This window comes from Choristoneura fumiferana, chromosome 18 (assembly GCF_025370935.1).
Source record: "Choristoneura fumiferana chromosome 18, NRCan_CFum_1, whole genome shotgun sequence".
Taxonomy (NCBI): Eukaryota; Metazoa; Arthropoda; class Insecta; order Lepidoptera; family Tortricidae; genus Choristoneura; species Choristoneura fumiferana.
In genome coordinates this window covers 6,900,433-6,917,408 of record NC_133489.1, presented here as the reverse complement: position 1 = coordinate 6,917,408, position 16,976 = coordinate 6,900,433, and the positions used below count along the sequence as shown (strand labels likewise).

The 16,976-nt window shown below is 40.4% G+C and overlaps 1 protein-coding gene across 1 annotated transcript in view; it reads left to right on the top strand.

The window, feature by feature from the left end:
* Positions 1-1,984: 1,984 nt before the first annotated feature.
* Positions 1,985-16,976, top strand: part of LOC141438460 (double-stranded RNA-binding protein Staufen homolog) — a 23,600-nt gene continuing 8,608 nt past the window's right edge. The window contains 12 exon segments of the mRNA XM_074102342.1: positions 1,985-2,139; positions 7,044-7,203; positions 9,302-9,413; positions 9,805-9,896; positions 9,899-9,982; positions 10,510-10,611; positions 10,711-10,888; positions 12,689-12,759; positions 12,792-12,895; positions 13,707-13,834; positions 14,969-15,099; positions 16,435-16,632. Coding sequence (XP_073958443.1) covers positions 1,997-2,139; positions 7,044-7,203; positions 9,302-9,413; positions 9,805-9,896; positions 9,899-9,982; positions 10,510-10,611; positions 10,711-10,888; positions 12,689-12,759; positions 12,792-12,895; positions 13,707-13,834; positions 14,969-15,099; positions 16,435-16,632 — 1,503 coding nt within the window. The 5' untranslated portion in view covers positions 1,985-1,996.

Here is a 16,976-nt window from a genome sequence, read left to right as displayed (position 1 = left end):
GTAACTACTAACTGCATTAGCGTGGACTCGTCAGTAATTTATGATTTTATTTCTTTCTCGCCATAAATGAGTTTTTAGGCTTCCGGAGCCAAAATGCCAAAAACGGAACCCTTATAGTTTCGCCATGTCTGTCTGTCCGTTCGTCCGCGGCTTTGCTCAGGGACTATCAATGCCAGAAAGCTGTAATTTTGCACGGATATATATATATATAAACTATGCCAACAAAATGGTACATTTAAAAAAAAAACAAAAAAAAATTAAAGACGTAAGTGGAGGTGATTTTTTTTTCTCATCCAACCCTATAGTCTGGGGTATCGTTGGATAAGCCATTAGGCGGTTGCTAAGACAATTTTTCGATTCAATGATTTTTTTGCGAAATATTCAACTTTAAAGTGCAAATTTTCAAATCGAGCGTCCCCCCCCCCCTCTAAAATCTAAACCGGTGGGTGTAAAAATTTGAAAAAATTCAGGATGGTAGTATCAAGGAAACTAACCTACTAAGTAACTCAAGGAAAACTATAACGGTTAAGTTTGCTTGAGAATTATAAGTAGTTTAAGAGTAAATAGCAGCCTAGTGTAAAATATATACCTAAACTTGGAAGATTCCGTATAAAATACGTAATCCTTATAAAAATATTACTTAATTTTTCCGTAATGGCTACGGAACCCTATTTTGGGCGTGTCCGACACGCTCTTGGCCGGTTTTTTATAATAAGCCTCTCTTGTGCTCCACTTCTGGGCAAAGGTCTTTCATCTTTTGGTATGAGTTGCGCCAATAAGTTACTATATAAAGTATCAAATTAGCAATAGCAGCATAAGGTATAAAATATACCTAAACTTGGAAGATTCTGTATAAAATACGAAATCCTTAGAAAAATATAACTTAATTTTTTCGTAATGGCTACGGAACCCTAATTTGGGCGTGTCCGACACGCTCTTGGCCAGTTTTTTCTAATCCTTACTCGCTTCAAATATGTAATAAAATGTATTCTACCAAATTGTGACTATTTTTTATGCTAGTAGCACTAAATAGTAGTCCCAATGAGGGCTATCGTTTTTTGTCTCACTAGATGGCGCACTGTTGCGTGAGGTTTTTAAGTGTGGCTTTCAAAGTCTGTTATTATGGGCGTGAAAGCAAAGTTTAGATTAAAATCATATTTAATACACCTTAAAACCGTACCATAAAAATATCGAGCATGCCACAGTGTTCCATAGTCCCCGTTTTGTTCAGAAAAAAGGGAGGACAAAGGTTTCCGAAAGACAAACTGTCTCGAAACACAGATATTCATTGCCCCGGAACGCATATTTGCCATAATTAATTTCAGATATTGCAAAATATTCACAAAATTATTCTAATTATAAATAAACCCGCGTAGCTCACCCAAAAACTATGAGATTTGACATTTCGGAGACCTCACGCTACACTAGCGCATCTAGCGGCGAATTCATACGCGATAGCCCTCATTGAGCTAAATTATTCAAAAGAATACAAATATAGACTGATCGGTTATTGAAAAATTAAATAAAAAAGTAAGTAAAACGTAGAAATTCATCAATCAATTCAAACCTTTCTATTTTTTTATTGACAGTTTTTTAAAAAGGTTGTGTTATGTTAAAGCCGCTCGACCTATGGACGTACTACGCTCGACCTTACAAATGGAAGACCATATTTCAGATGCTAATGTTGGACCGGGTTGAGCTACTCTACATTTCGTGTGGTGGTAATGGTAATAAAAATCTACTAACAACATGGCAACATTTTAACATGGCCGCATGTTGAACGAAACGATTTTCTTTACTGTTTGCCAAAAATAAATAATACTGGCGTAGATTGTGAGCGGATTTATGTTGATCGGATAGCGGGGGACTAGATTTGTATACGTAACAAATTACCGGTAAGTGTTGGGTGGTCAGAGCTAGTTATGGTGATTAGACTATAAGATGTTGTTGCGGGAGCTAAGAGTTGTTGAATGTTTGTTTGTAGTGTTTGGTGAAGATGATGCATCACCCGAACATGCATCATCAGCCGATGTCGGGGCACCCGCCGCAGCACATGGGCGGGCACCAGGGCATGCCTGGGCATCACCAGATGCCACCGCACCAGATGCACCGAGAGAACAGGCACGTAACGTTGACTAGGTAATTACTTATCATTTCACTTACTCGCTGTCTACATATCGTGATAATTAAAAATTGTAACTCATTATCGCTGCTCAGTGGTAGAATCTTCTAATATTAGAATTGGCTTGTATCATTTCATTCAGGTGTGAGGTAGTTTTCAATCTTACACTTGTAGCTTCTGAAATGTGCACTCATCAAGTTTTATTAACCTGCTATTGTAAAATACTTTGCTATTGATACTAGGATACAAGTATACAGGAGTATTTAATTATGTAAATGTAAGATTATGCTTCAATATAATTTTAAAACACTAATAACATGTCAATTGAAAATAACTTGATGATTGATAACTTTATTTTGTAAATTCAGCCATTTATAAGCCAACTAACATTATAACATAACATCATACAATTTTGCAGGGAAATAAAATATTATTTGCTAATTTTAAGCAACACTATAATTAATCTGTTTTATCCTGGTACAAAAGACAGCCAAGAAACAATTACATTTTATGTAAATTTGTCAGTCGGCTAATGTCACTGATAGGGATTGCTCCCAGGAAATATTATGAAAGTAATTCCTAGGAATTTTCAGGAAATCACCGGGAATAATAAATAGAATAAACAGAGGCTTGGAAAACTACCATGTGAACTATGTGACAAACCTCCACATTAAAAAAACCATATAAATTTTATTCCTCTATTTCATACTATGATAGGCTGCAGGCAACTGACAGTTTGATCTAGACCTTGTAGCCAATATCAAACCAGAGGCTGTATTGCCTAACTTTTCTGATGCCCACAATCACAATGAAATGACAGATTTTGCATACAAAAACTGTCATTTGATTGCGATTGTGAGCATCAAAAATGTTAGGCAATAATGCCCCTGGTTTAGGATGAAACTTCAAGTCTGAATGTTCAAAGTTAAATGTAGCCTGCAATGTTTATGAAATAGGGGTTTAGCAAATATTTAATGTTCATTAATTATTTTATAATGCTGAAATACAAAACACAGTTAATTTAAAATATGAAATATGCACATAATTACAAATACTGTTTACAGAATATCACAATTATTACAACTGTTCTGCAATTAATATTTTAAAACTCATGATAAACCTCTGTATTTTAGTAATGTTTCATATTCAATGTACTATAGCAAGTAGCAATACATATTTGAAGAGCTACTGTGATAAACATATTGCCTAAAATATTTGTATAGTCTACAAATTCTATTAACTCTTGAGTTTACAGTCAAATCTCTCCCCATATCTTACCAAGTAAACTATTTAACAACTACAACAATTTAAATCCCTGAAATTTGCATTGGATTAATACATTTTTGACTGACTTAGCTAAGAATCATCATGATTTAATCTATCTTTCTTTTAAAAAAAACATGTCCAAATTGGATCATCCGTTTGGGAGTTTTGATGCAGAGACAGATCCACAGACAAAAAATAGACGTTAATTTGATCACATAACACACATAAATAAAACATTCCATGTCTTTGCACTGGAGCCCCTTCGGCTGTTTCACCATCCATTGATTAAATTTATTTGATGTATAAATGTGATGCCGTCTCTGTTTGTTTTGTTCAAATAGACAGAGGTGGCATTACATTTATCTGTCAGTTAAAATTAAACAATGGGTGGTGAAACAGCCCCTAAATGTACAAAAGAAGACAGAATGAACAAATATTTTTGTTGCTAGCAAAAACATGCTATCATAATCTATTATGTCTAATTTCTGCTATAAAGTAACCATTATTTAATGACCACACTTCAATTGTTCAATGATGTTTATCCTTGCGCACTGATATGCTGATGTCAAATGGGAAATTTCGCATTGTGCTCGATCGCCGATGACGAAATACTGAGAACAATTGAAGTAATGATATAAAATGTATAATTTAACCATTGATTGAGATTACCATTTCAAAAATTTTGATAATTCCAATGGTCTACAAATATTTTTTGTCCTAATGTATTATTTGGTCAAATGATTGTTTCATATCCTTATTATAAATACAAATGTAACTCGTATCTGTTCAGTTCACGCTTAAACAAAACAATTAGGATGAAATTTGGTATGGAAATAGTTAGAGACCCTGAGAAAGAGGATAAAGGATAATTTTTATTCCAGAAAACTGCATAGCTCCCACAGGATAGTGATAAACGAATTCTCGGCAGACAGTTTACGGGAAATAGCTAGTAATAATGTACCTATGTAATAAAAAATCATACTGAATTCATTGATGTTTTCAGGAAAACTATTACAAACCAAACCTAAAGTATTCTGAACCTAGAATAGTTATTAATAGTAGGGGAGCCCACGATGCTAAATCGGGATTTACTCGAGCGTCATAGAGACCTATTGGGTTGCGAAGCTTAGATCATAAGAAGAAAAAAATGACATATAATATATACCTTTTCATCGGTGGGGGGAATTGTTATAGATTTTCAAAAATGTAAAAAAAAACTGTTGCATGGACATACTCGAGCGCGTCAGATATTGATATCATCCATGTCCTACGTATTTTTAAAAATGTACGTATGTTAATCTGATTGTTTCCATGATGGGGGTGGTCGTACGTAAGGGTTGAAAATGAAAAAAAAAAAAATTTAAACGAGCGCGTCAGATTTTCTAAGGGGACATGAGATCCTAAAAAAAGGCTCTTATATAATAATCTGACGATTTGGATGTGACGCAAATTCGTAGCCATTATTAGAATGTGCATAAAAAATTCGCCATTTTGAAATCCTCAAGCGCATCAGATTAAGATATATATGGTTCATCTTCATGCCCTAGACGTGCTGTCTCATAATCTGACGATTATCTGGAGGGATTCGCCTAATCTGACAATAAAAATTTTTTTTTTCTTATTTTTTTAAATCATTGAACTTAATTTATTGAAAAGCTCAGGAAATAGCATGCAAATAAAAAAGTGTATGTTTTTTTAAGTAGAATACTGTATTTATAAGAAAATAATTATAAAAAATTAAATTTTTTTGAGTATTTTTTCTCAATTATCATCGTCATCGGTAGAATCATCTTCTTCCTCTGACTCGATTCCATCCTCAGATATTTTTTAATAAATATTAATATATTTTTTTTTTATGAATAACGTGTTTTTTAATTATTGGAGAAAAAATTTACCTAATTCTGAAGTATCCTCAAGAATATCAGGTGTTATAACTACATCTTCATACGCTTTCGGCAATTGATCACCTGCAAACCAGATCATTTCGAACTTTCCGTCGACTACTTTCTATCCATAGTCCGTTGGTAAAAGATCAATAATTTTTGCATTATGAGCATTACTCCACAAGCATGCAATGAATCTTGTGCGTAACACTTGTTGGAGTAACTCCGATTGACAGGGCGGCAAGTTGCACGCATCGTAATTCCGGATACTCAAGGAGAAGGGTTGTGACTTGTCTTTGACTTTGTACGTCTTATTGAAGATGACAATCCTGGCTTGATTGACATCGTCTAACTTTTTCAGCCCATACAAGTGGCAAGTAAAATACTGCATGATGTTAAAAGAATCCTGCGCATTATGTTCCTTTGATCCCAAATCCAGAAATGCTTTTTGGAAAACTTTATCGATGAATGTTTGTTATTTCGGCTTGTGGAAACCGTCAGATTATATATTTTTCGTAATTCTTGAATATAAAAAAAAAATTAACCACGCTCGAGAATGTCGAGATGACGTTTTTTTTTTACAACTTTCTAGCCCTACCCCTTCTTTACGTCACTCTCAAATTGTCAGATTAGTAGAATACACACGTTTTAGTATGTAACTAACTCATCCTACCTTAATCTGACGCGCTCGGGAATTTCAGATGATGAATTTTTTTTTACTAATCTGATCCTTTATCCTTGACGGGCGGCCATGTATATGGGGCTCATAGTTGGTGGAAGGACTTAACCGGGTACAAGGTATCCCCCTGTATATTAATCTGTCGCGCTTTAGTAAATCCCGAAATCCCCTCTTGGGCTCCCCTACTAAAACCGAAAAAATAAATATACTGAAACATCTTTTGATATATTTAGACCTAAATATACTAGAAAATATGAAAGAAACAGAGTTCCATCCAATACATCTACTTGAAATTGTTCACAAACTAATAAGCACATGTGCTACTTGTAAATGGACACGCTTACACCCCTAATATTAAAGCTATAATAGACTGAATATATCATAACTAACCTTTTCAACGCCATTGGGTGTTTTTGTGATTATCTGTCCACAGGAAATAAAAAAAAAACTCTGTATTGGCGATTCTACACAATGTATTTGCTTTCATATTGAAAAAAATGGATTATGCCTAAGATGCTCTTCTATTGTACAGTGTTTGTGTGCCGAACCATGACGAATTATAAAAGAAGTCATCGGCTGCCAATAATTGCTCAATCAGTTCACCAGTTTTTAAAGATTATGTTATGTATACTTACATGTCTTTTGCCAGACAAAGTTCCATAAGAAAAACCTCATACAGACATTCACACTTAAATACCGGATTGAATGGTAACTCAACATTGACACTTTCTACCATCTACAATATAGGTTTAACTAAATAGAGTGGAGACTGCATTCATATGCAAATATTGTGTAATTTGTTGATGCGTCGAGGGTCACTTGCGGCTCCTTTGTAGCAAACTGGTTGTGAATGGTCCCACAATGGAACATATGACGGCCGCTGTATTGATTCGCGGAGACCGAATGCGATTTCTTTCTCAACCAGAGTAATATATCACGTACATTGAATGGGTCGTCAGTTGAAATAACAGTCTGTTGTGCAGGCTGCCGGGAGCTGACGTTTCGCGCTTATTTTCCAGTGCTACTGGTACTGCTACTACTGTGAAAAGTTGTGCTGTCTTCAGATGGTTTTTAAGTAAGTGTTGTGTGTTAGGGTGCCGTTGGGTCCCGCGCAGGGCGGCGGCATGGGCGCGCACGCGCAGCTGGGCCTGGGCGCGATGGCCGTCCCTCCGCCGCATCACGCGCCCGCGACGCGCGCTCCGCATCCCATCCGGCCAATGCATCATCCGCAACAACACCATTCTATGCCACCAGTGAGTACTAACCACGCATTAATTTTGGGGATATCCTTAAATTACGAGCCAGCCAGCTAATTATCCAATCATGTCTGAAAGAAAGTTCTAGGCATATTTTTTCGGCAGGAAGTAGTCTAAAATTGTCGAGGCAGTCTACCTAAAATTCACGTCAATACAAAGGGGGAATTTGGATCATGTCGGAAAGTCGCTATAATGAAGAATGAACACCTCTTTCTATTTGGCCAGCTGCAACCAAATCTACAGTCAGCGCTAGCCAGTTTTAAGTTTTATTCTATCATGGAAATCAAACGATGTGAACCTGTTTGACGGTAGAGTAAATATCAGACTAGGACTTCGGTTACACGCTCTTTCTGGCGTCAGTTCAGTCCATCATTCTGGTTTTCTGTCATTCATAACGGATTGACGAATATATTGATTTTCATCAGTCTGGACTATCACTCACTCAGTCTGAGAGCGTTACACGGTAATTCTGTCGTCATTCTGACCAGAATGATGGATGAACTGACGCCAGAATTAGCGTCTAAGCCGAAGCTAAGAAGTCTTAAAGCCAGAGAGTAATACAGTTCTCGTAATTACTTACATACCCTTAAATACTACACTCTAATGAGGGTTTCTTGACAGGTGAAATATCGCTAGATAGCGTTAGTATCGAGAGCTCCGTTTGACATTACAGTCTTGCTTGCGATTGGCTCATTTAGTTGTTTAAACAATCACGCACGCGTGATGCAGATGTCAAAGGTCTCCCCAAACATATTGGGGTATGGCATGTTTTCTACATTTAATTTTTCCTTTTCACTACTTCCTTTTATGTTAGCATGTTTAACAGTCTGTCATTTCCCTGTTAAAAAAAAACGTCATTATCGTCCGTGTGCCGTCCATAACATATGTTATTTGTTTTAGGTCTCCTATCTGTTCCTTCCCCAAGATCAAAATATCATAAACCGAGCATTCTCCTCATGTGCGTAATGTCGCATTGGCAAAATACGTCTTGCTAAAAACAGTAAAAGTGAAAGCCATTAAAAAAAAAATTAACGCACGCGTGACGCAGATTTCATAGGTCTCCCCAAACATATTGGGGTATGGCTCACGAGCGTTTTGCCCGCCCGTTCCAGTGTGTTATGTATGAATATTGATGCATACGAACGATGACCCGTTTCTATTAATACAAGGATGAATACTCACTTAAAAAGAGAAACTATTTGTATCAGAAGTTGACGCAAATAGTTATCGTACTTAAGCATCAATATTCATAACACACTGGAACGGGCGGGCAAAACGCTCGTGAGCCTTACCCTGACGCGCAAAAAACTATGTCCACGCAATAAGAGCGAAAAAGACGTCGATCGGCGCGACCGACGCGAAACGACGTTTACGTCGGTAAACGTCGTCTGGAGACGTCTTTTTCGCTCTTACTGCGTGGACATAAAGCGTTTTTTGATCGGCTTAAGTCGATTCCGCGTTAATAGATGTGGGAAGACCCAAAGTTGTCAAACAGACCTCAAGATACTAGCGCCAACCAGCCTGTCACAGACACCCTCATTATAGAAGCGTCGTTATCATCTAAAATCTGGGGCCATAAAACCATGTTTCGACCTCTCGCTCGCGCTTGGGAGGTTAACGAATCTCTCGCGTACTTCGCAGCGGCTTGCGAGCGAGAGATCCGATAACCACTCAAGAGCGAGCGAGAGGATGGAAACGTGGTTTTATGGCCCCAGAGTAGAGATCATATGATAGCGACGTTGCTATACATTGGCGTGCATTGGGTCGATTCCAGGGTAGACAGTTGGTAGTTTGCGCCGCAGCAGCGCGCCACCAGCACTAGCGCGGCCTACCCTGCTACCTACGCAATGCACGCCATAGGGTAACTTCCTGAGCCCTCGCGTACTTTATAAAGGACCGATTAACACTAAGAATAACGGCCGAATGTACTTAATAAAGTACAAATTGTTTATTTAAATAAACAATTTTGAAATAATGAATGTCCAAAATAACAAAGCTAGTGAACCACACCTAGGGCTCAAGTACTACGTCTGTTAAAAAAAGTTAGGACTCAGGGATATAGCAGGCTATAGTTGTGTGATGTCGTGTGTTACAGCAACAAATGAAGCCGATGCGGCGCGGCTACGGCGTGGGGTACGGGCCGGGCGTGGTGCCGGGCTACGCGCACGCGCCGCTGCAGCCGCCGCCCGCGCCGCAGCCGCAACCCGGTACACACACACACACACACACACACGCACATCAAACGCACGAAAAAAAAACTTAAATTCTGCATTTTTTGATCTGTCCGTCGCAAAAATACAAATGGGCTGGCCATGAAAATTCTTTGAGCAGACGATCTCCGCGTATTTTAAGTCATGTTAACAATAATTTGCATTTATTACGGTAAAGACACATAGATTTAATGATATTTTTATTATTTTCAGCAGTGTTACATAGATTTTAAGTGAAATACTTACTGTATTTTGTTATTTTGTACCGAAATGACATTGAATAAATTTTATTATTTATTAATTTATCTATGACAAAAAGTTTCTCTCCTAATCTTAATCTACGTTCAAACTTCAGTGTTTGATTTTCAATGTCATGTTTATTTATTAGCAGTAGCCCCAGCCGTGGCTAAAGAGCCGGCTGCGGCGGCAGCTGAGGCGCCAGCGGGGCGGAGGCGGACGCGCGGGCGGCGGGCGACAGCGAGGCGCGCCCGCCGCCCGCCGCTCAGGCCAACAGTAAAGAGAAGACCCCTATGTGCCTGGTCAATGAACTGGCCAGGTACAATAAGGTAAGGATCATACTTCAACCTTAAATTAAACCTTTGAATAGTGACTGCAACCAAGGCCGTGGTTTATTTGTTTCTCTGTGCAGCGTTAAGTCTAGAGAACTGCAGAGTCAAAATCAAGTCATCATTTTCATGTATTCGTTAGTTTTACCCCCTGTTTCACCACCTATTGGTTATTTTATTTGACGGATAAATGTGATGCCCTCTGTTTGTTTTGTTCGAATAGACGGATACGTCATCACATTTATCCGTCAAATAAGATTAATCAATGGGTGGTAAAACAGCCCCAATCTTCAATCTTGCAAGTTAAATTACTTAAATTTGATGTGTTAAGCTGTTTTTGCTAGATTGCATTCACAGCATAAATAACAATTAATTCCTCGTTTATAATTCATCTAGCTCAAGACTCCTATAATAAAAAATAGCCTAGGTTTTTGACTTTTATTTAAGGTTTATCACTATCACAATTCCACCAATCTATTACTATACTATCTTTATTGGGTAATCAGTGTTGTAATGTATTGTTTCAGATTAAGCACCAATATCGCCTCACATCAGAGACAGGACCAGCTCACAAAAAAGTATTCACAGTAACACTCCGCCTGGGTGATACTGAAGAATACACAGCTGAGGTTTGTTCACTTAACCTTTACCACGTTTTTGTGTAAATTTGCTTTACCCACAACTTCGCAAGGAGTGGAGTTGTAATCGATTGAATGTTTTATGTACAGGGTTCGTCAATAAAGCGCGCGCAGCACTCGGCGGCGAGCGGCGCGCTGTCCGCGACCCAGTTCCCGCCGCCGCCGCCGCGCGCGCCGCCCGCGCACGCGCCCAACCACGCGCACCAGCGACACTCAGGTGAAAAAACACCTTGGTTCACGGTCAATAAAATACCACAAGCTCGTAGCGGTAAGTTTTACAGTCATGGCGCTGGGTGGCATGCGGATGCGGAGTTACGGACAAGAACGGAATTATATAATAACCTAGCCAATAAAAAGTTGGCAAAACCCCGACTTTGTCACTTCAAAGTTCAATATCTCTAAAACGGCTGAACCGATTTTGATGAAACATGTCTAAGAACCAACGCTAGAAAACCTGCTTTTAAATAAAAAAAAACGCATTCAAATCGGTCCACCCGTTTAAGAGGTACGATGCCACTCGTGCCACAGACAGACAGACACACATAGCGGTCAAACTTATAACACCCCTCTTTTTGCGTCGGGGGTTAAAAAGAAGTCAGGCCGCCTACAGATCTAGAGATTCTGTGCTGGTCGATCTAGAATAGGGGAGAAGAGAATTAAAATTTAAAGTTAGAATACAATAATAAATTTACAACACGTCACATACCTACAAACCCGGGTCAGCAAGAATGCCCATCAGCAGGCAATACAGCATTGCCGATCAGAGGCCGTATTTTCTAACGCGCTGACGTTCGCCATCGCATTCTCGACCTCTTTCTACCCTCATCTTATACCTACTGTGTGACAGAAAGGAGTAGAGAAAACGATTGTTATTCCAAGTGTGTTAGGCTTACACTTCAGAAAGTTCTGGCCGGTCGGGTGTGTGTGATGATGATGCCGGTTTCTATTCTGTTCTCACAGAGCAGAAAATAATCAGAACAGAATCGGTAGGTATGTAGCCGGCCTAAAGGAACGTTTTACAGTTGCCGGCAAACTTGTTGAGCATTAGCGACGTGGTGGGGGTAAGTTTGCGCATGTACAGTAACAAAGAGACTTTAAGGCCAGGTTATCTGGAGTCAACCACTACTGGTCATTACTAGTTCAATTATATTTATGAACCAAGCCGAATTTCAACGATAACGGAAATCAGAAAAAACACGGTGTGTATCCGTATAAACTGATCTTAAATTCGCTCCTACGTATTCAACCTCCTTACCGAGTTTATGGTGACAAGTTTATGCCAGACTAACCTGTGACGATCCTCAATAAAAAACCACAAACATGATGCATGATGGAGCATGATGGTCAAAAACAACAGACTCTTGACAAGTATGTATTGATGGGAGGAAAAGTTTTTGTGCAGTCAGACTAATTCTCTGCGTACATGTGTACCTACTTTATTAGACAGTGTTTGTTTGTTTCATGGGAAGTGGTTACAAATGCCGCTTAAGCACCTGTCAAAATTTCCGCGTAACAATACGAAACCATTACGGATTGGGTAGCACGCGGATGCCAAATAAAAGGGAAAGAGGAGGAGGAGGAGTATGTTTAGTGATAGTAAACATATTGTTCGTAACAACTAGATATTGGTAGAAATGTTTCTGCATGCGACTCGCCTGAAGGTGAGGTGAGGGGAGGTGAGGTTGAATAATTTATTTTCAATAAACCTTGGTTTACTTTGGTGAATGCTAAGTAACAATTTCCTATAGGCCCACAGTTACATTATACATACAGTGCTGGATAAATATTGACAACTGACTTGATTTTATTTCAAAGATACTAAAAATTAAACTTAACGGTTAATGAAAAATATTTTGGTTCTCAGAGTTAAAATGTGATGGTTTACTTACTTTGACCGAACCCCCCTGTAGACACTTTTTTGATGCAGAACATTGATCAATATGGACTCTTTTGTTATTTCCAGAAATCGGGTATTCACTTCACAATTTTATTAGATTGTGCCGTACCGTAGTGTCGCACTATTTTGAAGTCTACATTTGCTAATTTACAAGCTGTCGCGTTTCCCCAGGCGCGGTGATGCCGACAGTGGAGCTGAATGCCCTAGCCATGAAGCTGTGCCAGCCGGCGATCTACACGTCGATCCCCCGGGGCGGCGCCGCCCCGCGGCCGCGCGCCGCCCGCCCCCGTTCCGCGCCTCGCCCGTGCTGCCCGCGCCCTACCAGCGAGTGCTGGCGCCCGCGCTGCTCTACCGCGTTAGAGTGTGCGTGGGAGACAGGTCAGTACATGTGCATACCGCATGTGGATATTATAATAGCACTGACGTTAGTACCTACTCTATTCACCCTGTTCTCCTGAGGTGTTGCCACGAGGGGTGCAACTACTGTTGTGCACTTACTCATCCTTGAAAAAGATCATCCGAATAGATCGAAACTATTCGCGACTGTTCCTGACTTTTAACCTCGTTAGTTTTCGGGTACTTACTTAATAAACATATCAATTGTAAATACCTGCCGAATGCACTGTGGAGTACAAATTTTTCAATAAAATTAGAATTTTAAAATTATAGAAATAAATTACAAAATCACAAGACTGAGGATTTTTGACTCGATCCGTAAAGCTATGTAGGATAATAACCTAACCAACAATAATTGAGAAAACCCCCGACTTTGTCATTTCTAACCGATTTTGATAAAACATGTCTAAGAGCCATCGCTAGAAAACCTGCTTTCAAATCGGTCCACCCGTTTAAGTACTACGGTGCCACAGACAGACACACAGACACACATAGCGGTCCAACTTTATAACACCTCTATTTTGCGTCGCGGGTTAAAAAAGTCAGGACTTACAAGGATAATCCTGACTTGAACCATAATTTTGCAAATCTGAAATTAGCCATAGCTTGTGATTTGATTGAATATTCTGTTTTTTATCATTCATTGTTTATTGTTTTTACATTGGTGCTAAGTACCTACCGTTATTATTGTACGAGGCTTCAAGAGACGCACCTACTTCGTTACACACTCGCAAGTAAAACGACAGGCGTTGCTTCAAATCATGAAGGAATGTTAATGTTTTCTGTTGGCTAGGGCGTGGCTGGGCGAGGGCGGCACGCCGCAGGCGGCGCGGCACGACGCGGCGGCGCGCGCGCTGCACGAGCTGCGGCCGCCGCCCGACGCGCCGCCGCCCGCGCCGCCGCAGCCCGCCACACCCAACGGTAAAACACACACGATTATACATACTTTTTCTCAAAAATGTCCGTAAAAGTTGACATTATTCTTTACATATCAGAAGGTGAAGTGCATAGTTTATGGTCAGCGAAAAATTAAAAAGTTAAAAAGATTGCAGGCGCGCTAGCTCGACAATAATGAATTAGCGCGCCTGCAATCAGTCACATTTTTTTTAAGTTAAAAAGGCCATGGAAATGTGGGCACAAGTCGTATACAGCCAAGTCTAATGGCCGGTATCAGATATTTTGTTGGAACTCCGGACTTTTTCTATTGGGTCTGAAATAGCTTGTGGTGTTTTCGGTGGAAAAATACACCTGCAGTTTATTTTTAACGAAAAAAGGCGGGAAAGCATAGAAAAATATTGGAATAAAATTAAATTTTAAAATATATTTTGAGAAAAAGTTTATTCTATTTCAGAATTATTCACCATTTTTGAGAAAAGCTTTATATTAGTCTCGGCTGGAATAGCAATTGCTGGCTTCTTATTAGTTAAACGGACTCGCAAGCTCGTCCGTTTAATACTCATACTCAGCCAGCAATTGCCTACTTCCAGGCCACGACAATAATCTACTATTACCGCACCATTATTTGGATGCCTTGCCGGCCTAAAAAGGGGGAGGGAAGTTGGGCTTCCGGAACTTTTGCTCTTGTTGTGCAGTGCAATCTACTATTCTCAATTTAACCGTAACTATTACCGTACGTAACCCGCTGCAGCAGGGGCGGCCAACCGGTGCTCCAGTCCAGAAAGCCAAAAAAATACATAATGCTACATTTAGTACAGCCCGAATGTTAATGTGACTCGGCTTTCTTCGTTTTCCTGAAGATTCAAATGAGAAAGAAAAATGAAAACTGAAGGATCTTTTGTTTTGAATTTCGAACGACATTTTACAGTCCCTACTTATTAGCCCAGGGACCATTTACAGTACCCTTGACTAGCTCTCCATAGCAACTACACTTACAACTGCACTATAACTAACTACATATCAACTTCATTACCATTGCACTATCACTGTTGCAGAACCCCTTACTGACTAACGTGGCACTTACTTTCAATTATCAAAGTACTTTGAAATACCTCCAGTAAACAGTGTAATTAAAACGTATCTTTATCTTATTTGTAGGCGACGCGGGTTCGGACATTATGAACTCGGAGGTGAAGTCGCCTGTGTCACTGGTACATGAGCTGGCGCTAAAGCGGAATCTCACCGTGCAGTTCACCGTCAAGTCCGAACGCGGTCCGCCACACATGCGGGTGAGTGATTTTTCCAACTGACGGTATCATAGATGAAGAGAGAATAGAGAGAGAAACTTTGTATAAGGGTTCCATCGCAAAGTTCTGTGTTAGTTCAAACCTCCTGGATGGAGGCCCATTCCACTTGTCCAGTATCCTTTTCCAAGTTTTTTTTTATTTCTTGCGCACACATATTGATGCGGTGAAGGAAAACATCGTGAGGAAACCTGCACAAACCTGCGAAGCAATTCAAAGGTGCGTGTGAAGTTCCCAATCCGCACTGGGCCCGCGTGGGAACTATGGCCCAAGCCCTCTTGTTCTGAGAGGAGGCCTGTGCCCAGCAGTGGGACGTATATAGGCTGGGATGATGAATACCAATACCAATACCACCCAAATGTCGCAACACTCGCTGCCTGTCGTGCCATAAGTGATCGGCGCGCTAGAGACAGATGGCTATTCCATGGCGTGCAGTGAGTGCTGCGGTGCAACTAGCGCTGCCTACCCTGAAATTGACCCAATGCATGCCTAAGCGGCTATACTGAAGTGAACAAGGAGCGTTAGGCCGCGGCCACATGAAATCGATCGACGCTCGTTTCCAGTGTCAAGTCTGGTCACGTGACATATAGCGATAAAGCTGAAAATGTTGAGCTTTATCGCTGGAAAAAAAAACTTCAATTTCGGCAAAAACACTGTTTTTTTTTCATTCACTCCAATTTCTTTTATTTGTACCACTGCCACGATTGCTACTAAATGAGATTAAAGCCGAGTTTAGACTTGCAAGAAAAATTGTGCAAGTTATATTACATTGCAGCGCTCCATTGACCATTATAAACTCGTTGGCTTTACGGTCTGCCAATGTAATGCAACGTGCACGATTTATCTATAAAGTTCTAAATTCGACTTAAGAAATCAGCTTTCAAGGCCAAGATCAATCCTGCAAGAAGCCATCTGGTCGCTGCCGCTCGACGCGGCGACTCGGCGCTACTTCTTTGATTCGCGGGAATTTCAAAATCACCTTGAAAATGGGGTCACGTGACTACATTTATCGCTGCAATCGAGCGACGAGCGACTGCTTGTGGCCGCACCTTTAGTATCGTGAGATTCGTTGGACATTTGCATCGCGCCCGTGATCGATTAACTTAAATGAGTCAATCGCAAGTAAGACTGAAACATCAAACGGACCTCACGGTACTAACGCCATCTAGCGATATTTCCGCTGTCGAAAAACCCTAATTCTGAAATTGGTTTTTTTTTTTTTTTTTTTTTTTTTTTATTTTTAAACAAACAGTCTTTCACAATAATTTTGCATTTTAGCTAAAGCTAGGAATTAGTTTGAAATTGTTTTGTTTGTACCAGGTGTTCATAACAGTGTGCACGGTGGGCGAGATGGAGACGGAGGGCGAGGGCAACGGCAAGAAGGTGTCCAAGCGTCGCGCGGCCGAGCGCATGCTGGAGGAGATGCGCCGGCGCTGGCCGCCCGCGCTGCTGCGGGCGCGGCCCCACGAGCGACGCCGCGCGCCGCCCGCCAAGAAGAAACCACGGAACCTCATCAAGGTGACGCGACATTACTAGCAGGCGCTGCTTGCACGCCGGTTTCAATGCAACTAATTTGCAATACGTTTCAAATTGGTTTCTCAATGGTCGCGTTATTGTGCGGTCTCTCAAAATTACAGGTGGCCGCACCCATCCACCGTGTAGCCGCTGGTGTAGTGTGTAGTGGTCTGACTAAACAATTAGTGGTCGCGTTTAGCACCGGTGATTGGTGGCCATAATGTGTGGGGGGCCCTAAGCGAAAAACACACACACGGCACGTCGGGTCGAGAGTGTGGCGGGCCTATTTACGTGGCTGCATTAGTTTAGTTTAGTTTATTTATTCATTCAATACATAATTACATTAT